At 44.6% G+C, this 26,630-nt stretch overlaps 1 protein-coding gene across 6 annotated transcripts in view; it reads right to left on the bottom strand.

Moving 5' to 3' along the window:
• The window catches only part of GPATCH8 (G-patch domain containing 8), a 69,746-nt gene that overhangs the window by 31,076 nt on the left and 12,040 nt on the right, over window positions 1–26,630 (bottom strand). For 3 of the 6 annotated variants that reach the window (XM_073572843.1, XM_073572842.1, XM_073572845.1), the window contains 2 exons: window positions 12,027–12,101; window positions 1,595–1,667 (listed from right to left, as the gene is read on the bottom strand). In XM_073572843.1, the coding sequence (XP_073428944.1) occupies window positions 1,595–1,667; window positions 12,027–12,101 (148 nt within the window). Of the gene's footprint in view, window positions 1–1,594; window positions 1,711–5,048; window positions 5,067–12,026; window positions 12,102–26,630 lie in introns of those variants that run through there. The other 3 variants (XM_073572847.1, XM_073572848.1, XM_073572844.1) reach the window with 3 other exon arrangements.

Here is a 26,630-nt window from a genome sequence, read left to right on the forward strand (position 1 = left end):
CCAAGTTCAGGGGCTCAGTGCTTCATGCCGGGCCAAACATTTAAGTGTACCTTCCCACCTGCTTGTTCTATGCCATATTCTCCTTCTTTGATTGGCATTATAAAGCCAGAGGTATCCGAAAGGGTGGAGATGGATGGAAAACAAGTACGGTAGGTGGAAAGGTGCATTTAAAGGGACTGTCAGCAAAGAATGATTGTTCACACAGGCACTCGGTGCTTCAAGGCGGGGCCAATCATATATATACACTGTCCCACCTGTTTTCCACTCTATTTCTACCCCCTTATTTGATTGACAGAGAAGGGAGGAGAGAGATGGAAACCAAGCAGGTGTGAAAGACGTATGTAAATAAATGGATGCCATGAAGCACCAAGTGCCTGTACTTGGCTTGAACAGTCATTCTGTGCTGACAAGCGTGCCTTTAAATGTTTGGCCAGGCCAAAGGGTCACTGAGCGCCTGGATTTGGTTTGAACAGTCAGTCATTCTGTGGTGCTGACAGTTCCTTTGATATGGAAAAGACATGTTGAGTATTTTTTATTTTTGCACTTTAATGATTTCAATTTTTTTTCTTGATACTTGAAAAATGTAAGAGCCAGATCGCTCATAATACACTACAATACTATTGTATTCCAGTGTATTTTGGCTGTCAGTGTAGTAAAATGGCAGTCCTGGGACACAATGATGAGATAGGTGTGAAGCTTTCTGGACTGTTGGGGAGGCAGTGGGAGACCCTCTCATTGTTTAACTTACTTGCCAATACAGATGGTACCTGCAAGGATGGGGATCAAAGCTCTGATCTTGGTTGCCGCTGCAGTAATCAGGTAGTATATTACAACCGATTACCACACCGTCCCTGGGATGTATTATTATAGCAAAGTCCTACCTACCATAATGTAATAGTAAATGACACAAAGGTGAGATGTTAAATGGGTTTTCCAGGACTGGGCTTGGCACCAGACTATCCGTATTTTGTAAATCAATTGATTGAAAGTACTGCACACTCCCTTCTTTTTCCAGGTCAGTGCAGTGTGCTTAACAGTGGCTGGGCAAGATATTGGAACTCAGTCCCACTGGTTGCAGTGACCCACAATAGCAAGAACAGCTGCTAGTCAGTGTGGACCTGCATAAAACAATGAAGAGGATATGGTGCTTGTTGAAGGTGGGAGTACTGCAAGTCAGACCCACATAGATCTAGTAGTGATGGCCTTTAAGGATAGCTCAACGATACTGAATTCTCAGAAATCCCTTTAAATAGATTTTATACCAATTCTTGCAGCTTACAAACGTAGACTAGATGCAGTAGTCACTGAAAAGTCATCACCGAGGGCATGAAACATAAAATGCACAGCAGACAACACTAGTCCATTTCCGCACCGGCTTTTGCACTACAATGTATAAGGCACGTCGGGTTTCATGTGAACTAGGCTCTCCAACAAGTCCCTGGTCTGTGATATTTAGCTCCTCTTGCAGTTGCAAAACAGAAGGGGGAAGTGGAAAAGCAAAAAAAGGCGAGAAGAGGAGAGTGCAGGAAGCACATGAAGACTGAATGATAAACATTTCAGAAGACAGCGAAATCTAACGTAGCACTTCACTTACCCTGAAGAGTTTTCCCCAGGCCCTGGCCAAGTTTCCATCCATGCTTCTGCAGCAAGCGATGTCCGATGTTATCCTGATGGATTGGGGAGAGAAGGAGGGGGAGAAAAAAAAACACGAAAATATTCCAGTAATAAAATTGACCCCCCCTTCCCTCCGTCATTGATTCTCCACCAGTGACCAAGTTTTGTGATAACTGGAATCATGCGATAAAAAGGATATATAATAAACAAGTAGCTTTACAATTTCAAAGCAAATAAGAAAAAAAAAAAGAAAGAAAATCTAGTGTATGGTGGCAAAACACTGTGCTCCCTACACTATGGAATTCTCATAAAATGGTGGCACTCCTAGTGACCCTCCAGCTATGTCAAACTGGGGGCAAGTCATCTGAAAAACAAGTAATAAAAGGTTGTGGCTTGTGGTGGGAACATACGTGGATATGAATCCAATATGGAACCGAGAAAACACAGAGCATAAGACAAACATCTATCCATCACCTGGACCGCAAGGCAGGTGCTATCCCACAGAGAGCCAACGAGAAGGTACGGAGGGGCTTAGTGCACAAATCTAGGCTTGATCTATATTCGATCACAGACATGCAGCCAATAGTGACGTGCCCTGGCAGGTTCTGCCAAGCCTGGCACTGGCAATGCTGTATAATCCTTTCTGCTGGTGACAAAACGAGGAGGGAAATGTAATCATCAGCGTGATCACGAGTGGAGCGCGGCTCTCGTTAGCACTCCATGGGACAGCACTCAATTTCCTGGGACATATCCACACAAACACGATTGTGGGAGAAGCCATAGTAGCAGAGTAGATTACGGAGGTCGATACCAGTTGGGTCCCAACCAGCTTCCTTCATTACAATTCTCTTTAACTCAGACGTAACTAAAAGCATGCAGCAAAACGATATTATTGAGATTTTGGAAGAAACCATTGTGTTAGTGTTATTTAGGTAGAGTAATAATAATCATGGGGGAGGAGAGGAGAAGTAAACAGGAGAGATACACCTGCAGGTCTGGCTTTATGAATGAGTTTCATGAATGATTGCATAGCATCTAATGCATCGGGTGAGACAGGACTAGAACGGGGTTAACAGCCAAGGACGTTCAAGTGCAAATGATAAAGCAAAACAGAGGCAAGAAGAGAGGTGGGGGGGGTCCCAGCAGAGTGTCTCATCTCCCCTTTTTACAAAATTAAATCGATCGCTAAAAGAGGCATGACCTTGAAGTGACCTTCAGTGTGGAGAATGGACAAATCGGAGGGAACAAAGCCCATTGGGGAAGACGTCTCCTTGAAACCTAAGTGTAGGTATCTGGCCATCTAAGACTAAGGACAGGGAGACATTGTGCTCATTACTGCTGAATGCATTTCGGCGTATGTAAGCTGCATACTGAGTGTGCAGACATCATTTCTGAGCAATGATGAAGGGGAGGCACTAAAGTCATAGGGAAAGGAGGAGGGAAACAACTGAGGAAGACTGAGGGAGGGGAGATGGGTGACTCATACTGCAGGGTGGAACATAGCAGGACATAGAAGGGAGTCTGGTTCTGCATTCCTATGCACAAAGGCGCACTGCAGCCCAGGACTAGGGAGGTGCTGACAAGTCCCCACTAAACACACACAACTCGGTTTGGAAATCATCTAATGGCTTAATGGTGCTACTAAATCACAGACCCTTCAAACAGATCCTACTGCTCAGAAAACAAAGCTGTAATCCTATAAACAGGCGTTCAGAATGGTGATACGGAGAGCAAAAATACAGTTATTACACAAGCACCAGGTTTGGAGCCCTAAGGAGCACAGAGCTCATATGATAGGAGAGCGCCTGAATAGGGGCGTTTGGAAAGGGCAGCAATAATGAGGGAAACCATTGGTAGCTCATACAATCTTCCTGCAGAGGCAACAAACGTCAAGAAAAATGCACATACAGGCCATGTTGTAAAAATCAGTCAACTATCAGAGGAAAGATGAATCAATTCCGCTCATCTAGTGCCATTCCTGGTTTGGAAGGTGGTCAACAGAACAAAGACAGATTGTAAGGGACCTGGAGAAATACTATAAATCTTGTATCCTGACTGCTCATACATGATGCCCGATTCACAGGCAGCTTGTGTCAGCGCACTGGCTACGTGATTTCAGCCAGCTATGTTTGATTCTGAAACACTTTAAAAAGCACCTGGGGATTGGGTGACAGGAGATTAGTCGCACCGGTGATCCCCAGCAGCTTCTTCCCCGCCTGCTGCCCTGGAGTGACGGTGCTCGCCATAAACACGCACATGAGGAGACCCAAGACCAATCCACAGGCAGCATGGATCAGCTGTTAGGTTCCCTTTAAAATGAAGACATCATCAAAAAATGAACCATTGTTTAAAGCAGTTGTTTTTATTTACTATTATGCTTTGCTTATATAGCGCCATCTTATTCTGCAGCGCTTTTACATACATTATCATCACTGTCCCTATTGGGGTTCATACTCCAAAGACATACTGATAAGAAATTTAGAGTGTGCGAGTAAACCCACACAAATACAGGGAGAACATACAAACTGTGTTAAGGTACATTTCGCACATTGTGTTTGCGCTTTTTTTCCTCCCGTAGCAAAAACTTTCCAGTTTTACAGCATACCAATTAGTTCAGCGCTTTTGCAGCATTTTACACCCATTCAAATGGGGCGGGGAAAAAAAGTGCGTCAAAAACGCATGCAAAAATGTGCGTATTTTTCCTGCCAATGACATCTACAAGGAGTTTACATGTGCTTCCCGTGTTTGGGTGGATTTTGTCTGGGTAATCCAGCCTCAATCTCACACTCCAAAGACATACTGATAGGAATTTAGATAGTAAGCCCCAATGGGGACAGAGATGACGTCTGTAAAGTGCTGTGGAACAAGCTGAAATTATATAAGCGAGAGAAGTAAACAGTAAGTAATTTTCTGATACTACCTTCCCTTTAAAAACCAGACTGACATTGCACTTTTCCTTACGGGGCACTTGAATGCGCTGCTCTTCTGTCCCCAAGAGACAGACCTGTCCATCAGATACATGGAGATTAGGAGAGCTCTGCAGTCTAAAGAAAGCTGCTCTAACAAGTGAGCGACACTTCATAAGAGGAGAAGATCGGCATTTCTAGATCAGCAAGTGCCACAAAATCCAACCCATTTCTTAAAATAAAGCCAAAGTGGACATTGGACAACATCTTTAATGCTTTATCTTTGCAGAGGATCTAGAAACTGCGGAGAAATTAGCAACTTCCCCCTTAATGAGCGAGTTGGGCATTTGTGCACAATATTGGTAAGCCTGTGGCAGGAATAGACTGCTGGGAGGAGGGGAGGCACTCTGCTTGGGCACAGGAAAGGATACTATGAATTTTCTACAAGAAAGGTTAAAAAAAGACAGACAAAATGGGGAAGCATTGCTAGTTTCCAAAAGAGAATACAAGTGGAGTGGAAATACGAACCTGGCTTTAAAAACAGGGCTGTCAAAGGAACAATTAAATGTAACACAGTAAGAAACACAGATTTGTTTTATTTTTGTATTTTTAAAGTTTTTTTTTTTTTCTTGCATTGTCACCAAGCCACTGCTTGCAAGTTAAAGGCTTAATATATCAGATAGGTGAAAGCAGGAAGGTGAAATGAAAAGGCATAGACAAAATAATTGTAAAATAAACAAATAGGTAAATCGAGGGATGAACTGAGTGCTGGGGATTACAGAGGAGAGGGGTTTGAAAGAAAAGACAGGAAAAATGGAGAAGTTAAAAGAAAAGATGGCACGGAGGGGTGATGGATGCACTGGGCAGACATTTGCGTCACTTACAGAGCCAGTCAAGAGCAAAGGCTGCTGGGAAAACATGGATCCAGCCGTAGCGCCTCCTGCTAACAGTACAGTCCCATCCCACCCACTAGTCAGTATTAGACCCAGCCGAGGAAAGGAATCTGTTCAGCAGCAAGGCGGATGTGGAGCTCGGACTGTGAAAAGGGCATAATGGTGGCACAGCCCCGGACATAATGACTTCTTGGTTATTGCGGGGATGGCAGATACAATGGGGATGCATTGTGTGCCGTCATCATACACGGAACCACTCAGTACAATAAATCTACTGTTATACAATATAGTAGTTGGATTTTCTAACAATACCGTACAGTAAGGGGATGGGGAATTTTACTTTCTGCAGACCATGAAGGGCAGCTGCGACTACTCAATAGTCACCAGGGAAATGAACTGTGACCATCAGATAAATGGCAGCTGTGTGGACAAGTATTTAGGCCAAGTGCTGGAAGGAGACATCAGACTGCAAGTGAACAGATGCCACCTCTATCTTGCACTCCTCACTCAATCCCCATCAGCTCTTGAGTGGGCGATAAGTTCGGCTTAGCGTGCTCTGTAGTAAGTACTAAATGCTCACTGTGGGATTCTCATGCATATTGCAGGGCTGAGAGACCCTGTTCAGCCCCTCAAAACCAAACCCTGCAGCTCACTACAAGTTGACACCACCAAGGCCGGACAGAGAGGAAGCAGTGGTGTTAGGCTATGCCAAATGGCACCCAGCTTGGCGCAGGTAACCTTTCTTACTGCCGGTTGGCTCACTACTTAATGTAGGCGCTGGTAAGAGCCTCTGGCAGTAGAAGGTTTAAAACCGGTCAAGTTGAGGCCAGTCGGTCTCAGAGTCCACAGATCCTGTCAGCTGCACTCAGAAGTCAATTGATGACCTCCCATTCATTCCCTCCAGCTGAGCAGATACAATACCAATTCCTCTGGGAGGCTACCCAGGAAGGAACAGGGAATGCTCCATTGGCTTACTGCTTTTTCAGAGAGTCCAATGTGATCACCAGCTTCTGCTATACCCAATGCTAGTGAGGCATTCCCATGAAGAGATCTGGACTTGTATACATACATATACTCAACTATCGCCATCCTTTCTAAGATATCAGAGGGGACTGCAGAGATCACACACTATATACATACGGAAAATTTACACATGGGTAAAGAGGGCACTATAAATCATAAGGATAGGCATGGTCTCTCACATTATTCTCTGGCTCTGAGAGCCCAAGGCTAGGATCTGTAGACTCCTGGAGCAGAAGCGCCATAGCCCAACCCTGCACTCTTCCTCACAGGTATTGCTGCAGAGGTTGGCTAACACTTCCACAAACACCCTCCCTGCATCAACACTATTGTACACCCCCTGCAGCTCAACACGTTACAAATGCATCTTACTGATGACATTGTACACAGATGTGTCAATCTGATATATGACTGGATACCATATCTTTAAAGGGGTGTTCTCAACTTGACTTGAGTACACCTCTCCCAAAGCTCTCAAATATCTGAATTGCTGCTGAGCATGCCAGCTCAAGACGCATATGTGTCAGCTGTGTCTGCATGTTCAACATCGATGCAAGCTGTTGGGATTGTGACAAAAAGCAGAGGTGATCAGACTGTGATCTGATCTCTCACTGTAGCTGAAGGGGGAGATCCTCACAACAGCAATTGACAACGCTGCAGAGAGCACCAGGAGCAGACTCATCTGATGTTCCCTACAGCCGATCAAGGGAGGAGATCGAGACACACCTATGATGGAGGAGGAGAGCAGTTGTGAAAACTTAGGCTGTGTGCACACGCTGCGGATTCTGCTGCGGATCCGCAGCGGATTTGGCCGCTGCGGACCCGCAGCAGTTTTAGCTGCGGTGTACAGTACCATTCAAATGAATGGAAAAAAAAAAAAAAAAACGCTGTGTAGAAGGTGCGGATTTTTCCGCCCGGTTTTCCTGCGGTTTTGAAACCGCAGAAAGAATTGACAGTCAATTCTTTCTGCAGAATCCGCAGCGGTTTCCTATCTCCACCATTGTGGAGATGGTGAAACCACAGGGCAAAACCGCAGGCTAATCCGCAGATAAACCGCAGGTCTTGTGACCTGCGGATTTATCTGCGGATTTTGCAAAATCTGCGCGGATGAATCCGCAGCGGATTCCGCAGCGTGGGCACATACCCTTAGACTGACTGCTCTCACTGCAGCTAACAGTGTTGCTCCTCTGGATTCTATAGAGATGTCTGCTGCCAGAGAGCCGAAACAGATCCGGAGCTATGGCTTATGAATGCGCACTCCCATGATCCTGGCTGGCCTCTAAGCTATGATGTAACATAGCTTATGTTCGGCCACCCTTCTGGCAGTCATTCCCCCAGGCAACAAGCTGTACAAAGTGAAACAAAAACTAATATCAGGAGAATGGTGCAACCTAGAAACTTCATATAAAGGGTGTAGTCTGATAGGCGTTTATAAAGGGCTTTAAAAGGTAACTTAAAGCGAATTATAAGAGTGGTCAGGGCTTAATTAAATTCCAGATACTTCTGCGTATCCTGCCATTTCCTGCTAGGTTTCGTTTTAGGAGAGTCTAAAATGGGACATCACAGGATGCTGGGGCTGCACTCACTTCTCTGCAGTGTCCATCACCCCTACTAGAACATGACGTCATCAGGGGGCAGCGCTGTGGTCACTTACCAGAGCTGCTGTCACCACCGCCCCTTGATGACATCCTGGTTCAGTAGAGGTGATCAAGAAGTGACTGCATCTTTAGTTGCGGCCATCAAAGTCACTACAGTCGCTTTCCTTAAGATGAATTGTCATCAAGGGGCAGTGATAGAAGCAGTGAGTGACACCAGCTGCCATCTGATCATAGTTCACTTGACAGCGGTGATAGAAGCTGTAGGTTGGAGCTGCAGTCACTTACCCTGCTACTGTCACTGCCCTCAAATGGATTATCATCAATGAGCATCACTGGTGTCAATCACTGCTTCTATCTCCGCCCCCCCGATGAGTATCCATGTTGGGAAAAGAGGCTGTGGTGTTATAAGCAGTGACTGACGACAGCAACTGAACGAGGTGGTCACCTCTATGGAACCAGGATGTCATCAAGGGGCTATGGTGATGGCAGCACTGCCCCTGTTCCAGGAGTGCTACCCAGCAGAGAAGCGAGGGCAGCCCCAGCTTTTTGCAACGCCCCATTTGAGCTGTCGCTCACAGGAAGAGTAAAAATACACATATAGCTATCACAAATACTATACCAAGCTCGCAAACTAATTGCAATGCATTGGTTCGATGCTCAGCCTCTGTCAATCAATGAATAAATCAGAACATATAGTTGAAAAAGGAGGCATATAGAAAGAGAAAAGCAAAAAATGAATTTGAAAATATATGGGCACACTGGCGGAATGTTCCAGGCCGACCGTCTGGTACATTGATGAGAGATAGGTTATGGCAGTTACTGATTCCAGGTTAGAATGTTACAGTACCCCCGGTACTGGTCAAAGGGGTTACTTCAGGTCAAAGCTCAGGGCCAGCTCTTGAATGTCAGTCAAGTCAGGATATATGTGGTATATTGAAATATGTCTGTACCAGTAGTTTGTTCTCATATGTTATCGAGGGGGAGGTTGGGGAGAGTGATTGGTTTATATTTTTATACTGAATAATAAGAGATTAAAATGTTTATAGCCTGGATAGTGCTTAAAATTAATGGATAGCAATACTGTGTTGGCCCATCATGTAATTATAAACATGTGATTGTTAATTGACTGTCATGTAATATTTTTATACATTTTCTCTTATCAATAAAAAAAGATCTGATTAAAACATACACATAGGAAATAGCAGGATAGGGAGAAGTACAGGGAATTGAATAATAAAGCTAATCACAAAAATAGTTAAGGCTTAAGAACACGTATTTATAAAGGGCTTTAAAAAGGTACCAGACCACCCCATTAATTAAAAAGTTGCTTACTTTCACACATTGCACTCAACTATGACAACTTCATAACATGAGAATAACCCTTTAAAGGCTGGTTGACAGTCAGGGATAGTGAAGAAAAACGGTCAACATAATCCAGTATCACATTTTTTCTGCAATCAGAGTATGTACTTTATTTTTCTTGGCAGGGATGTCATGTGTTACCGTTATTCTGCTTCTAGTCTGTATCTGAAACATTAAGCTGAACCGCTTAGAGTATAGATACACTGCAGAAAAAAAAAAAAAAAGAATCTGCGATTGTATTGGAAAGGGGCTTGCAGGGGTTTATATACTGCTGCCAAAACAATCCTATTCAGATAAAATTAACTGATGGAAGAAAATATTGCAACAAACCTGCCACACGAGAACCTTAAAGCAGTTGACCAGACTTGTATGACTTGCATTGATAACCTAAGACCGGTGGAGATGTAACCCTCGCACTGATTAGACAATTTTCAGTTCCGGCAGCAGCCAGAAGGGAAAAAAAAAAAGTGAACGGATCCAGAACAGTACAGCTCTGTACACTGTAGTTGCCATTGCAGAGACCTATTAAAGGAAATACGTTGTCAGGTTTTTGCTATATAATCCGAAACGCAGCATAAGTTAGGGGCTGAGTACGCGATTACAGAGATGCATCACTTACTGGGCTGCTTGGTGCAGTTTTGATACAATTATTCATTTCTCTACTGTAGATGTAGCAGTGGTCAGAATGCGGAGCTCTGTCTATCCCTGCTCACACCACTGATTGGGCAGTTTCCTGTGTACACTGTACACTGCCAGCAAGCTGTGAGTCAGTGGTAGGGGTGGCATTACACAGATTAGCTGGACTAGCTTGCACGTGACCTAGTCCGGCAGTGATAATATCCTTCTGATGAAACACGGATTGTATTACAACTAGATCACACAGCTTAGTAAGTGACACATCCATGGAATCTGCCCCTACATTATGCTGCTGTCAGAGTAAGTAAGAACCTGCTAGGAGATTACCTGATTTTTACACCAATGGACACTACACAGTATACAGAGCTGTGGTATTCCTGACCATTTAGTATTTGCATCGGGCTGTCGGAACTGAAAAAAAAACAAAACACTGTGGGTGCCAGATGTTTGACTCCCCCGACCAATCTAAGGTCATCAATATCACAAGCCTGGACAATCCCTTTAATGAAAGCTCTCCTGAACACACTGCTCACTTTCCTACACTTTAGACTCCACATTAAGGAATGTTTTTTTAACTACCACATTATTTCACCTGCAAGACTCTTTACATAAATGATAGCAACACCATGAAAGGCAGGTGGGTATAAGCTACAACGCCCACCCAGGGAACTAGCAATATTCATGATTCTGAAGTAGATACATTGCTAAACCTTGCCTGTGCCTGCAGCCTTGTGTGAAGCGGTGTCCTCCTCTGCAGCATTACCTTGTGCGCACTTTAGCTAGCAACATGCCAGCACATAGCAGAGAAAGGGGAGATAATATATACACACAAATATATATACATGGTGTTCACTGGACCATAACAGAAAGGAGAAGGGTAGAAGGAGGAAAGTAGTCCTAGAGTATTAACCCCGTCACTGCTGCGAGGAGAAGCAATACCTCACATTGCCAGACCCTCTAGCAGTGAGTGGTTAGAGGAAGAAAAAAAAAAATAAGAAAAGGAAATGTATAAATATATAGAAATATATAAGGAAAAAAAAAAAAAATTAAAAAAGGCAGAGCGTGCAATACAAACCAGGTCATGAGCAGCTTAGCTAATATTGGGATCAACTGCTGTGGAAGAGAAAGGCCAGATAGGGCCAAAGTTGTGTAAAGTTCTGTATTACCATCTACACAGACACACACACAAACACAACACAGACCTACACTTCAGCAGGGAGATGCACATTGTTCCTTAGCCAGGCATAAGCCTTTGTGTGATTTTAGTTTGGGCTACCCCTGTCCTCAATTAGAAGAGGAGGTGTGCTTCTAATACAGATAGATTTTTGCTAAAACCTAACTGCATGAAAAACATAAAATTGGGATTGAGGCCTTGCACAGTGCTGTGATAATAAGCTCTGGAGCACCTATGAACCAGAAGAGGACAAGGATTCAAACGTGACCGGAGATTCATACACCTTGCATTTGAGTCAGTGATCAAGAGGGTAAAAAGTCATGGGTTCAGACTGCGTGGCCCAGCTGAGGGCCAATGTGCATTTCACTTGTAGTGGGCCTATCATATACACAAGGAGGGAGCGGACAGTTTTTTGGGCTTAGCCACCTTGTAATCTCAGAAGGAACACAAGCCGACTTCAGACTGTGATAGGAGTTTCTGCGAAGGAGGTAAACTGTCCGCATCCGCCGAGGATAGGTGATAGACCCTTTTGTAAATAAAGAAGTGGATTTTGCCAGACTGGGCTACATATAAGCCATTTTTCCCTGGGCTATCCTAAATTATAAAAAAAATAACCAGCATGCCCCTAGCCTCTCAAGATAATGCAAAGTGTTTTCAATACGGAGATCAAATAGCACAACAAAATACAAATTAAAAAAAACAAAAACACCGATATTTGATTAAAGTGCTTAACACCTACATCTCCTAAATTCTAGATCTTATCTTGTGGGGCAAACAAAAAGGAACAATGCTATAAACGCCTGCCCAACGCGCCGCCTCTTACCGATTCTATGGGCTTGTCCAGGGAGGCTTGTTCAATCTCCAGATGTCCATCCTCATACTGGTCAAAGTGGTTACCCTAAAGACAAAAGCAAGACAATGGTAAAACATAGGTGGTCATTTGAATTCAGGCTAAACTATGACGAGTTGTCACAATTACCGTTTTCTGATCAAAGACTCATGGCATAATGAGAAGTCACAATTATCTGATTAGTCCAACTTTAAAATGGTGTGTTCACACAATCTTTGAGGATTTTTTTTTAGCTGAAACTTCAAAATATTCCTCAAAAACTACTCAAATAACTTAAGAGCTTCCGCTCCAAAAACTCAGCAAAAAGACTCCGTGTGGACATACCCGATACATGCACAGTCTTTCTGCTCAGTTTTCAGAGTGGAAACTCCAAGCTAAAGCGGTTACCCAGGACCATTTTATTTTTTTCATGGGGCTAAGAACTTACAGGCAGGGGTAGTTGCTAACTACTTGCCTGTTGTACCTGGCTAATCTCTGCCGCCACTGAGAAGTCATAGACCGCTCCTGTCAGCAATTCTGCAGCTTACGGTCACATCACGTCGACAGAGCTGCTGTTCTGTCGACAGGGGAGGACTGCCGATGTCATACTGATTGATCTGACTCCCCGTTGCTTAACTTCAGGGAGCCAACTGACAGGCATGACATCCGCAGTCACGCTCCGCCGATAGAGTAGCTTTTCCATGCAGCACAGTCGACAGGAAGCAGAAGTGGTACGTGACCGCTCTGAGATGGGCAGAATAGGCAAGTAGTTAGGAACTTATGTCAGTTCTTAGCCCATTAGCCCTGGGAAACCTCTACGTTTCGAGGAGTTTTACGATTTGGAGCGTTTATGGTCAGTTTATGCTGCACAAATTCATTCGAAAAACTGTGTGCATAAAGCCTAAAGGCTCAGTCAGAAGTCTGCGCAAATCCTGCAGAGTTAGGCTGCAATGCATGGACTAGCTGGGTCTCCTGACCAGAGGATGACAACTTCATAGAAATATATGAAGCCATTATACTCGGGTTAGGAGAGCAGCAGCCAGGCTGTACATTAATGGTCCATGCGCCGACCGATTGGCATGGACATCTGAATGAGCCATTAGGGGGCATTTACACCTGCCGATATTCAACAAGGTCATGTTTTTCCTGGCAACCAGGTGGCCGATCATCTAATTAAAACAAGGTATTTGATCTGCATTTTCTGAGTAGAAGTGGCTGTAATTTTACCATCACCCTTTATTAATAGTGAGAGAACACAGTCAACTTCTATTTTCAAGTGAACATAGAGTGAATGGACATTTGACCCCATTCTAAGTCTTAGTTTCTCAAAGTAGAAAAGACAATATGACTGCACTGTGTGAATAAATACAGTTAGGTCCGTATATATGTTGACAGACGACATTTTTCTAATTTTGGTTTCTAGACATTACCACAATGAATTTTAAACAAAACAATTCAGATGCAGTTGAAGTTCAGACTTTCAGCTTTCATTTGAGGGTATCCACATTAAAAATTGGATGAAGTTTCAGCTCCTTAACATGTGCCACCATGTTTTTAAAGGGACCAAAAGTAATTGGACAGATTAAATAATTGTAAATAAAATGTTCATTTCTAGTACTTGGTTGAAAACCCTTTGTTGGCAATGACTGCCTGAAGTCTTGAACTCATGGACATCACCAGACGCGGTGTTTCCTCCTTTTTGATGCTCTGCCAGGCCTTCACTGCGGTGGTTTTCAGTTGCTGTTTGTTTGTGGGCTTTTCTGTCTGAAGTTTAGTCTTTAACAAGTGAAATGCATGCTCAGTTGGGTTGAGATCAGGTGACTGACTTGGCCATTCAAGAATATTCCACTTCTTTGCTTTAATAAACTCCTGGGTTGCTTGCTTTGGCTTTGTGTTTTGGGTCATTGTCCATCTGTAGTATGAAATGACGACCAATCAGTTTGGCTGCATTTGGCTGGATCTGAGCACACAGTATGGCTCTGAATACCTCAGAATTCATTCGGCTGCTTCTGTCCTGTGTCACATCAATAAACACTAGTGATCCAGTGCCACTGGCAGCCATGCATGCCCAAACCATCACACTGCCTTCGCCGTGTTTTACAGATGATGTGGTATGCTTTGGATCATGAGCTGCACCACGCCTTCGCCATACTTTTCTCTTTCCATCATTCTGGTAGAGGTTGATCTTGGGTTCATCTGTCCAAAGAACGTTCTTCCAGAACTGTGCTGGCTTTTTTAGATGTTTTTTTAGCAAAGTCCTGTCCAGCCTTTTTATTCTTGATGCTTATGAGTGGCTTGGTCCCTTTAAAAACAGGGTGGCACATGTTAAGGAGTTGAAACTCCTAAACCCTTCATCCAATTTTAATGTGGATACCCTCAAATGAAAGCTGAGCGTCTGAACTTCAACTGTATCTGAATTGTTTTGTTTAACATTTATTGTGGTAATGTCTAGAACCAAAATTAGAAAAATGTTGTCTGTCCAAATATATATGGACCTAACTGTACAACCTCATCCTCAGGATAAGTGGAAGCCATTACTATAAAGTAGCCTAAATTGGAAATTCCTAGTCATGGCCGCTGGCCCACAAACAGCAACTCGTGTAATTGTACTCATGAAGTTGCCAACTTAAGATTGGCAGTGCTCAGTTGCTCATATACCCAGGACAGTTTCATGTCTTGGGAAGAACTTGATAGAAATATGGACCACCATGTTTGGCATCCTTGATCTCCCTTTCAGAGCTGTGACACAATTTTGGTTTTGCAGGAAGTCTGATGAGAATTTTCCATATACTCGCACATTTGATAAAGGTGGATGTTTTATGAATATTCTTCTGCAAAGGGCAGATATTGGTCAGATGTGAAATCATTTGAAGTGTGACATCTTTAAAGTGTTACATCAGAAATATACCAGAAATTGGTAATTCTAATTTCCTTTCTTTAAAGAGCAGGGTCAGTAACCATGCTCACATTTGCCCTCACCGTTTTTGCTCCACTAATCTTCACTCTCCCCAAACCCCTGCACCCTCGAACCAGATAACTATCTCCCCCTCTCTCTCTTACCCACCCACCTCGCTTCATCTGCAGACCTGCTCCTTAACCTAAGACCTCTCCTACTAAAATATAATACAAGTTTATCACTCTTTCACCCACCTGCTTTCCCTTTCTCTGCTTCTTCTCACTGTATTTCCCCCAATCCTGGCCCCCCACCGATCCTCACCCCTATCTTTCTTAAGGTACGGTCACACTTAGCGATGTACCAGCGATCCCGACCAGCGATATGATGCGGTCAGGATCGCTGGTACATCACTAAGTGGTCGCTAGTGAGCTGCCACACAGGCAGATCTCACCAGCGACATCGCTGGGGACGGGGGTCGCTACTTACCTGTCACACTAGGCGATCCTGACATCCTCCCGCCCAGCTCCACGCTCGTCTCTCCACAGGAAGCACCGCAGGAAGCTGATGACGAGAAGCGGTCCAGGACGTTCTCGCGCGATCAGCGATAACCAGCGGGGGAGCGGGTCGTAGGTAAGTATCAGACACAGCGATGTCGCTAGCAATATCGCTATAACGTCACAATTTTTGCTAGCGATATCACTTAGTGTGACAGTACCTTAACTCTAAGAGAAACTACCGCAATCCCTCACACTTAAAACCTGTGCCACTGACCCCCACCCTCCCGTTCCCTCTCTCCGAAGCATTTTGGAATGCCCGTTCCGTCTGCAACAAGCTCCACAACCTCTTTACCTCCCGCAACCTTTCCTTCCTGGCCCTCACTGAGACCTGGCTGACACTCCCTGACACGGTCTCCCCTGCCGCACTGAGTTACTGTGGCCTCCACTTTAACCACACTCCTCGCACTGGCAAAAGACATGGTGGAGTGGGTTTCCTTCTTTCAAAAAACTACTTTAACCCTATCCACCCCCCACCCTCCCTTATCCTCCCTTCTTTTGAGGTTCACTCTGTCCATATCTACTCTCCCTCTAATCTCCAAATGGCTGTCATATACCGACCACTGGGCTCAGCCACTGCCTTCATCGACCAATTCTCCACCTGGCTCCTCCTGTTTCTCTCTGCTGACATCCCCACCATCATCATGGGAGACTTCAACATCCCCATTGACACCCACCAGCCTCCAAACTCATGTCACTTACCTCATCCTTTGGACTTACTCAGTAGTCCTCCATAGCCACCCACACAGATGGACACACATTAGACCTCATCTTCACCCGCCTGTTCCCTACCCAATCTCACAATCTCTCCCTTCCCCCATCTGACCACCATCTACTCACCTTCTCATCCTTGTCCTCTTCACCTGCCCCCCCATGTCCAGCCACTAGCATATCCTCGCAGAAACCTCGCACACCTAGACACTCACAGACTCTCTTCTACCTCTGTCCTCCATGTTTTCACTCCACGATACGGACACCACCACCGCTTCCTACAAGGCCACCCTCACATCAGCCATAGACTCAGTCGCCCCTCTCATGCATGGCAAAGTGCGACGAATCAATAGGCAACCCTGGCACAACAACCTCACCAAAAAACTTCGACAAGCATCCAGGGTCGCGGAGCGGCGTTGGAAGAAAACACGCCTGCCAGACGACTTCACTGCTCTCAAACAAGTTACACTTGCCTTCATATCAGCCCTCACCTCTGCTAAACAGACCTATTTCACAAACCTTGCGTCTTCATTATCCCACAACCCAAAACAACTGTTCAGCACATTTAACTCTCTCCTCCGCCCACCACTGCCACCTCCAACTCTCCTCATCTCTGCTGAGGACTTTGCCACCAACTTCAAAAATAAGATCGACCAAACAAGGCAAACCTTTACTGTTTCACCACTCCACATACAAGACCTCTGCCCTTCTCTAATAACCTCCCTCTCCAACATCACTGAAGGAGAGCCTACTCATCTCCTTTCCAAATCACACCTCACCACCGGTGCACTTGACCCCATCGCTTCCCACCTGCTCCCCCTCACGAACACGCTCATTTCAGCCCTAACCCATCTCTTCAACCTATTGCTATCTTCTGGTACCTTCCCCTCTGCCTTAAAACATGCCAACATCACACCCATCCTCAAAAAAACAAACCTTGACCCAACTATGCCCAGCTATCGCCCCATATCACTGCTCCCATTTGCTTCCAAACTTCTTGAACAGCATGACCATGCTCAACTTTCCTCCCACCTCTCATCTAACTCCCTCCTCGACATCCTCCAATCTGGCTTCCGCCCCCACCACTCCACTGAAACTGCCCTGACCAAAATTACTAATGACTTACTCAAAGCCAAAGCTAACAGACAGTTCTCCATCCTCCTCGTTCTCAACTTGTCCTCTGCCTTCGACACAGTAGACCACTGGCTACTGCTACAGATTCTTTCTTCCCTTAGCATCAAAGACCTTACCCTGTCCTGGATTTCCTCATACCTTTCTGACCGCACATTTAGCGTTTCCCACTCCCATACTACCTCCTCATCCCGCCCTCTCTCTGTTGGGAGTCCCCCAAGGTTCTGTCCTGGGGCCCCTACTTTTTTTCCATCTATACCCTTGGCTTAGGACAACTCAAAGTCCCATGGCTTCCAGTACCACCTGTATGCAGATGAGATGTCACCTCTCCGCTGTCCAGAATCCCAGAGTGTCTATCAGCTAGATCCTCCTTTTTCACCTCTCGCTTTCTAAAACTCAATGCAGACAAAACTGTACTCAGGCTGTGTGCCCACAGTAGCGTTTTAGAAGCGTTTTTAGGGGTCAAACCACTTCAAAAATGCTTAAAAGAAGCTTCCCAATCCTTTTAATGCTTTTTAGCCTTTTTGTACCAATGGATGCTTTTTTTACCGCTAAGGAAACATTTACAGGCTAAAAACGCAGCATGTTCATTGAGGCTTAGTCTGCGTTTTTAGCTATTTCCTATGGTTCAGAAGATGCGCGGAAAACGAGTTTTTTTTTTTTTTGTTTATAGCAAAACCACGCGGAAAACGCTCAAAAAACCGCGCGTTTTCTGGGAAGGCGTCCGGTTTTGTGTCAGGTTTAAAACGCTACTGTGGGCAAATAGCCTTAATTTTTCCTCCATCTCACATATCTTCCCTACCCGACCTATCTATTATGGTAAACGGCATACGCTCTCTCCCGCACCTGAAATCCGCTTCCTCGGAGTAACTCTTGACTCTGCTCTGTCCTTCAAACCACACCTCCAACTCAAAAATATTTCCAGAATCCGTCCCTTCCTCAGCCCTCAATCTACTAAAACTCTTGTACAGGCCCTCATCATCTCCCGACTTAACTACTGCAACACTCTCCTCTGTGGCCTCCCTGCTAAGGCTGGGTTCACGTTGCATTGCGGGCAATGCGCTGACGGCATCCGTTAAGTAGCGTCACTATCGCTATGTAACGGATGCGTTAACGCCACCATTGCCCGCAATGACAGTAGCGCATCCTAACACATGCCAAAATCAGCATGCATTAGCGATGATGCGTTTCTTCATGACACACACTCGAACGCAGTGAGCAGCGTTCGGGGGTGCGTCGCTGTGCATAGACCTGTATGGGCTAACGCATGGTAACGAGCGGCTATCATGCGTTAATGCATACATTAGAACTATGGTCACAAATGATGTAAAAAGACATCTGAGTTAGAGCATCTGTTTAACGGATCCATTAAACTGATGCCACTAACGCAATGTGAACCTAGCACCACTCCAGTCTGTCCTCAACTCTGCTGCCCGACTAATCCAACTCTCTTCTCGCTACTCCCTGTCTTTCCCCTCTGCAAATCCCTCCACTGGCTCCCAATTCCCCAACGAATCCAGTTCAAACTACTAACACTGACCTACAAAGCCATCCACAACCTGTCACCTCCCTATATCTCCGAACTAATCTCCCAATATCTTCCCTCACGTAATCTTCGATCCTCCCAAGACCTCCTACTCCCCTCCACATTTATTCGTTTCTCACACAACCGCCTCCAAGATTTCTCCCGAATATCCCCCATCCTCTGGAACTCCATGCCTCAACAGGTCCGGTTATCTACCACCCTCGGATCCTTCAAACGGAACCTGAAAACCCATCTTTTCAGGAAAGCTTACAGCCTGCAATAACCATTCTGCCACCTTACAACCGCCCGAGCTGCTGCCTCATCACCATCAGAGCTGCCGCACCCCCGACTTTATGTCTCTTCCCCACTATCCCGTAAAATGTAAGTCCACAAGGACAGGGTCCTCCTTCCTCTGCACCAGTCTGTCATTGTACATTTGTTTACTGTTAACGATAGCTATAACTTTATATCTAATCCCTTTCTCATGAGTACAGCACCATGGAATTAATGGCGCTATATACCGTAAATAAATAATAATATTATTGAGGATTCCAAGTAACAAAAATATTTGAGTATCAATTTATTTGTACTATGTACTACCAATAGGACGACCTACAAAAGAAGGAACAACCATTGGCATGGACTAATTCTTGTGCACAAATCATGAGTGGGATTCCTGAGATGAGGCAGCTGGGAGACATTTTGCCTGCGCACAGCATGTGAGCTCTGCCTCCTACTCAGCAATTAAAAACAACACGAAAGAGGCTATTTTTTCCAAAAGACGTTCAGGACAAAAGTCTGCAGATGGTTTCAGAATGTTCACAATCTGGAGTCGATTGAGGACCCAAAGAAGAAACGACAAGAGCTATGGGAGAATACATTATTGTAAATGGCAACACCAACACTACAGGAGGACTAAGGCTTCAGGAAACCAAAAAAAAAAAAAAAGTTTTATACAAATGATCATAACTATTGTCAACGATCAAAACATCAGATCAGATCACAAGTGAAATGGGTGGGAGTTCACTTATGTACTGCGATTCCCTTTCACACAATTATTACACTTATGAGCTGGAGTGATTTGGGTAATAAAAGATCAGTAGGGAAATCAAATTCTGACAGATAAATTTGAAGAATGATGGAGAGGTAAGCGGGGGGGAAGAGAGTCATAACATGGTATCCTTGGGAGAATCCTCGATGAGCGCTCTATCCCCTCTTAGAAGCTCTTTGTGAATTATCTAACCCGCTTGGTGTGACTATATGGCAGCACACGTCATTTATTCATAGGCCCTTTATGTGCCACTGTTTACCACCAGTCACAGACTTTTAAAACAGCTCTCCTGTCTTAAATTCCCCTAATCCCTTCCAAATATTTACTATGTTCCCCTAAAATAAGACACTGTTTTATATTAGATTTTGTTCTGAAAGCTATGTCTTTTTTCCCCCATTAACATCAACATTTATTCATATATCATCACACACACATGTATATATACACACAGACACGGAAATATACACACTGCACATGCACATGTATAATACTCATATTACAAATACAGTGGTGTGAAAGTGTTTGCCCCCCCTCCTGAATTCTTATACTCTAGTATATACGGTAATATTAGACACAATAAAAATACAAATGCAGTTTTTAAATGAAGGTTTTATTATTGGCCTTTATTATTAAGAGAAAAAGAAATCCAAACATATGCCAAACGAGCGACATGGAGACAGCGCTCTCATTTTTTGGGGACACGTATAACAGAAAACATACGTGTGCCGCTTTATACAATCAGATTACAGTGAGTCATATTACAGACTATTTGTAACATGTCAGCAGGTGTGAGGCTTAACACTGAGCGCCTATAGGGCCTTGTCTCCTGTGTAGTGGGTCACATAATGACTACAGTAGCCATCGCCTAGACAGTTGCCATACATCAACAAAAAGCAATAAATAGGTGAACCATACTAAAGCCATCCTCACTGGTGTACCTGAATAACAAGCTAGGCAGTGTGTGTGTGTGTGTGTGTGTCTCTCTGGTCATTAAGGCAAGAACTGCAGTCATGCCAGGGATATACATATGTCCTCGACGAAACCCTCCCAGAGGTTACATGTTAGGCTAAGTGCACACGTACCGGAACTCTCGCGGAAATTCCCGCGAGAATTCCGGAATTCCAGTCCGCGGGAAAATCGCATTTTAAATTCCCGCGGAAAAACTAGCATTTTGCAAGCGTATTTAGCTTGCAGAATTGCTAGCGTTTTCCAAGCGATCTGTAGCATCGCTTGGAGAACTGATTGACAGGTTGGTCACACTCGTCAAACATAGTGTTTGACGAGTGTGACCAACTTTTTACTACTGAGGCCGCCTATGCAGCATCAGTAGTAAAAGATAGAATGTAAAAAAAAATAAAAAATGGTGTTATTCTTACCTTCCGACATCCCGCGCATCCGTTCCCAGTAATCCTTTGCGAAAATGCCCGCGATGACGTCCGTTCTCGCGGGATCGCGATGTCTCGCGGTTATTCGCGATGACGTCGCGCGAATGACCGCGATACTTCGCGATCCCGCGAGAACGGACGCCATCGCGGGCATTTTCGCAAAGGATTACTGGGAACGGGAGCGTGAAGAGAGGCGGGAAGGCTGCGCGGGACGTCGGAGGGTGAGAATAACAATATTTTTTTATTTTTAAATTCTATTTTTTACAGGGATATGGTACCCAAAGCCCGGAGGACAGTCTCCTCTCCTCCGGACCGTGGGTACCATCCGCAAATGTTCTGCTTACTTTCCGCATGGTGTGCACAGCCACATGCGGGAAGTAAGCGGAACAATGCATTCCTATGGGTGCGGGATCGCCGCGATTCCGCAAATTAATGGGCATGCTGCGGTTTTTACCGCAAAGCGATTCCGCCGCGGTAAAAACCGCAGCATTAGCACAGCATTGCGGAATCCCATAGGAATGCATGAGATGCTTATTTTTCGCGTTTTCGCAGCAAAATCGCGCGGTTAAAACCGCCGCGGAAACGCAAAAAAAACGCCACGTGTGAACTCCGCCTTACACTTAGCTCTGGTTTTATGATCTCCAAATGTGCAGCCTAGGCTCGGTCCTCTGCGCTCACATAAACCCCAACATAGGAGCGCCAGATCTTCTGAGGTTTGTGCTCTCCTTCGGCAATGCTCACATATTGAAGTTTAAAACTGGATGTAATGGGTATTTGATATAGCTCCAAGATGCAGAACAGCAGACACTGGCAGGTAGGCAGGTTATAGAGTGGGAGAAGGTAATGCAGAGCTTCATTAGCGCAGCATAGCAGATGGGCAGTGACCAGCACAATGGTGGGTCATGACATCTGAACTGTGACTTATAGTAAACCCCTAGGAGAGGACAGTAGCCGAGGTCCTCATGGGCCTAACATGTGCCTTTCACCAAGGCCTGGGGTGACCTGAACCTAATAGTTTTACTACATGGGTAACCAGGGACACAGCAGCAGCGAGCTACAGTAAGTAGGTACACCTGCATCATGGGGGAGTGGGGTAAATATACATTATACACCATTGCTTCCAAATCCTAATGGGGGAAGGGTATTGCAATATTATCCACCATTAAAACATCCACCGTTAGAAAAGAATGTAGTCTAAACAGCTGCGTTTAGACTTATTTGGGAGTGAAGGATCCCTTATCCAGGGGTTATTTTTTTTTTAGTAGAGTGGTGAAAAAATCTCATCATACAACAGCAGATATATGGACGTTTTCCTATAACGAGTCCGTTATACACAGTTATACCTGGGTCACGGGTGGGATTGTTTTTATATTATAATCACACTTTTCTCCATGACCCAGATATAAAGATGCATAACATAAGTACCTCCCATGACCCAGGTATAACCACACTATAAACCAGGTAAAAGATGTAACATATTACACCCTTTCGTGTAACCCAGGTGTAATGATGTATAATGAAGGGAACCTGTCGCTAGATTCCTTCTGGCTGAAGCCCAGGTAACGAAGCAGAGGCCGGCTGTGCAACTGCATCCAGGGATGTGCACTCACAAATTTGAGAAACCGGTCCATCAGCTGTAACAGGGCCACATCGGACTAGTCAGGTTTCTCCTTATAGTCCCCAGCAGAGACTTCAAACTAGGTTTTCTCTGAAACGCTCGAGCTGCTGTCCGTGGTTCAGATTAGATTAATCCAATGACCGGTTCCCTCAAACTGATGGGATGTATGTACAGGGGATTCATGCTGATTGAAGCTTCAAGCCTTGAAGTCACATGCTAATAAAGTGCAAGGGCTTCAGGGTGGGACATTGCACTTGCAGCTCTTCTGCTGAACCCCCTCATTTCCCTCCCACTTTCAGTGTCTGACAGGTTACTTTTGCTTTAACAACTTCCCTATAGATCTCACTTCCTGGGGCACCACTTGTGCAAATCGATACACTGAGCCTTGATATATCATGAGGGTCTTAATGAGCACGTGTCTCCTCCTCAGGCACTAAAGGAGTTTACGTGAGATCTTGGAAAGGGAAAGCTGGTCAATGAATCAACAGTGACATGTCCGTTAAGAGACAGGACGTGGAATAGGAGGGGAGGGCAGGAGTGCAAGTGCAATGTATTTGCATTTGATTTCAATGTCTTCAGTGAACACAGATTATCCCATTACTGAGATAATAGGAGATGACAGTAGGTGCTCATAAAGTTCTATAGAGAACTGTAACCGTTTCAGAACTTTCAAAAGATCGTGTGCCTCCTCCTGTCTACATAGAATGTTTTCAGAAGCATCTTCCACCTCCTATGTTAGTAATGGTAAAGTTGCTTATGCTCATGTATACTAATGATTTATGAAATTATAAGGATTGTTAATCTAGAACATATTTGGAGACTAAAAATTTTAGTTGGCTCCTATGAGAAAAAAAATTGTGTGTGATCTGGATCGCTGCAATGCGGTACATAGGCTGTAGACAGCAGCACAGAGTGAGAAAGCACAGTAAGAAAGCATAAGGGCATGTGCAGACGATAAGTAAACGCTGCATGTTGGACGCTGCATACTTGTGTAGCGGTAGCGTCAAACCCGCAGTGTCCAGATGTTACAGCATGGTGGATGGGATTTCAAGAAATCAGGCACTGCTCACCTGCGGAGACAAACAATTGGTGTTTCTCTCAAGTCTGCAGAACGTCAGTTTCTTTTGTCAAAAAGAATTTCACCCAGAGAATGTATTGGACAAGGTGAATCCGCACGGTTCAGTAAACACATGCGGATTTACCTGCATTCAATAGATTCAACAGCCCCCAATGTCCCACTTAGCTGCTCAGCCCTGTTCCTCCAAAACCAGCTTCTCCACCATGGCAAAAGATCAGCTCTCCAACCTCCTGCCAAGATCACATCTCACCACTTGCATGCTTGACCCGCTCCCGTCCCACCTCAACCCTAACCTCGAAAGTGTCTTCATCCCAACCCTAACACACCTCTTCAACCTTTCACTTATAAATGGTGTCTTCCCCTCATCTTTCAAACATGCCTCGATCACACCCATCCTCAAAAAGCCCTCCCTCTACCCCATCCTGTGTCTAGCTATTGCCTGATATCTCTTCTCTCTTATTCCTCAAAACTACTGCAACAGCACGTCCATCTTGAACTCTCCTCCCACCTCTCCTCCTGCTCCCTCTTTGGCCGGTTACAATCAGGCTTCTGACTCCATCACTCAACTGAAACTTCCCTAACTAAATTCACCAACGAACTACTAACAGCCAAGAGCAAGCGACACTACTCTGTCCTCCTTCTCCTGGACCTGTCTTCTGCTTTCGACACTGTGGACCATTCCCTCCTGCTACAGATTCTCTCTTTTCCTGGCATTACAGACTTGGCCCTATTCTGGATCTCGTCATATCTAACAGACCGAACATTCAGTGTCCCTCTCCCACACCACCTTCGCACCTCGCCCCGTCTGTCGGTGTTCCCCAAGGCTCAGTTCTAGGACAACTACTCTTCTCCATCTACATCTTTGGCCTGAGACTGGTCATAGAATCTCACAGTTTGCAGTATCATCTCTGCGTCAATAACACACAGATCTATCTGGACCTGACCTCCCTTCCTGACCTTACTTACCGCTTTCTCTCAGGAAGGAAATGTAACATCAACTGTTCTTCACTGTCCTATTAAGGGAATAGAAGAATCCAGGATATCTATAAACAGAAATAGAGTGAGGAAACTTAGCTAACCTAAATGAATTCAAGTCTCCAGGTCCAGATGAATTACACCCCAGAGTACTGAAGGAGATAGCAGAAGAAATTTTTGAACCCCTCTCCATAATCTTTGAAAATTCTTGGGAGAACAGGAGAAGTCCCAGAAGACTGGAGAAGAGCAAATGTTGTTCCTATCTTCAAAAAGGGGAAGAAGGTGGACCCATGCAACTATAGGCCGGTGAGTATGACTTCTATACCAGGAAAGATCTTTGAACAAATTATTAAACAACATGTATGTCAGTACCTGGATAAGAATGAAGTGATTAAACAAAGTCAGCATGAGTTTGTAACTAATAAGTCATGTCAGACTAACTTAATTTCCTTCTATGACAGAATCACTGATTGGGTGGATCAGGGAAATGCTGTAGATATAGTATATCTTGACTTCAGCAAAGCATTTGACAAAGTATCTCACACCATCCTTATTGAAAAAAATGACTAAGTATGGAATGGACAAGGCAACTGTTAGGTGGATTCAAAACTGGCTTAGTGATAGGACCCAAAGAGTGGTCGTAAATGGCTGCACATCCACTTGGAAGAATGTCTCAAGTGGGGTACCACAGGGCTCTGTCCTGGGCCCTGTATTGTTCAACATCTTTATCAACGATTTAGATGAAGAAATTGACGGTAAACTGATTAAGTTTGCTGATGACACAAAGCTAGGAGGGATAGCTAATACTAGAGAAGAGAGAGAGAGGATTCAAAAAGCTATAAATAAACTGGAGCAGTGGGCAGCAACAGTATGGTTTTTAACAGGGAAAAAAGCAAAGTACTACATCTGGGCAATAAACATGAAAAGCATATAGAATGGGAGAAATAGGGCTAAGCAACAGCACATGTGAAAGAGACTTGGGTATACTAATAGATCACAGACTGAATATGAGTCAACAGTGTGATGCAGCAGCAAAAAAGACAAATGCAATTCTAGGATGTATTAACAGAAGCATACAATCTAGATCACGTGAAGTCATTATTGCCCTCTTCTCCTCTTTGGTCAAACCTCATCTGGAATACTGTGTCCAGTTCTGGGCGCCACATTTTAAAAAAGACATCAAACTGGAGCAAGTTCAGAATAGAGCGACCAGAATGGTGACCGGTCTGCAAACCCTGTCTTATGAGGAAAGGTTGCAGGATTTGGGAATGTTTAGCATGCAAAAGACTTGATAGCTGTCTACAAATATCTCAAGGGCTGTCACATTGTAGAAGGATCATATTTATTCTCATTTGCACCAGGAAAGACTATAAGCAACGGAATGAAACTGAATGGGAGGAGACAAAGATTAGATATTACTAGAAAAAACTTTTTGACAGTTAAAGTGATCAATGAGTGGAACAAGATGCCAAGAGAGGTGGCGAGTTCTCCTTCAATAGAAGTCTTCAAACAGAGGCTCGACAGACATCTGTCTGGGATGATTCAGCAAATCCTGCTTTGGGCAGGGGGTTGGACCAGATGGTCCAGGAGATCCCTTCCAACTCTACGATTCTATGATCAAAATCCCACAATGTCTGCCTGCTATTTCATCTTTGTTTTCTGCTCGTTTTCTAA

The sequence above is a fragment of the Dendrobates tinctorius genome, unplaced genomic scaffold (genome assembly GCF_039654945.1).
Source record: "Dendrobates tinctorius isolate UK_male_01 unplaced genomic scaffold, ASM3965494v1 ptg000032l, whole genome shotgun sequence".
In the NCBI taxonomy this organism is placed as follows: Eukaryota; Metazoa; Chordata; class Amphibia; order Anura; family Dendrobatidae; genus Dendrobates; species Dendrobates tinctorius.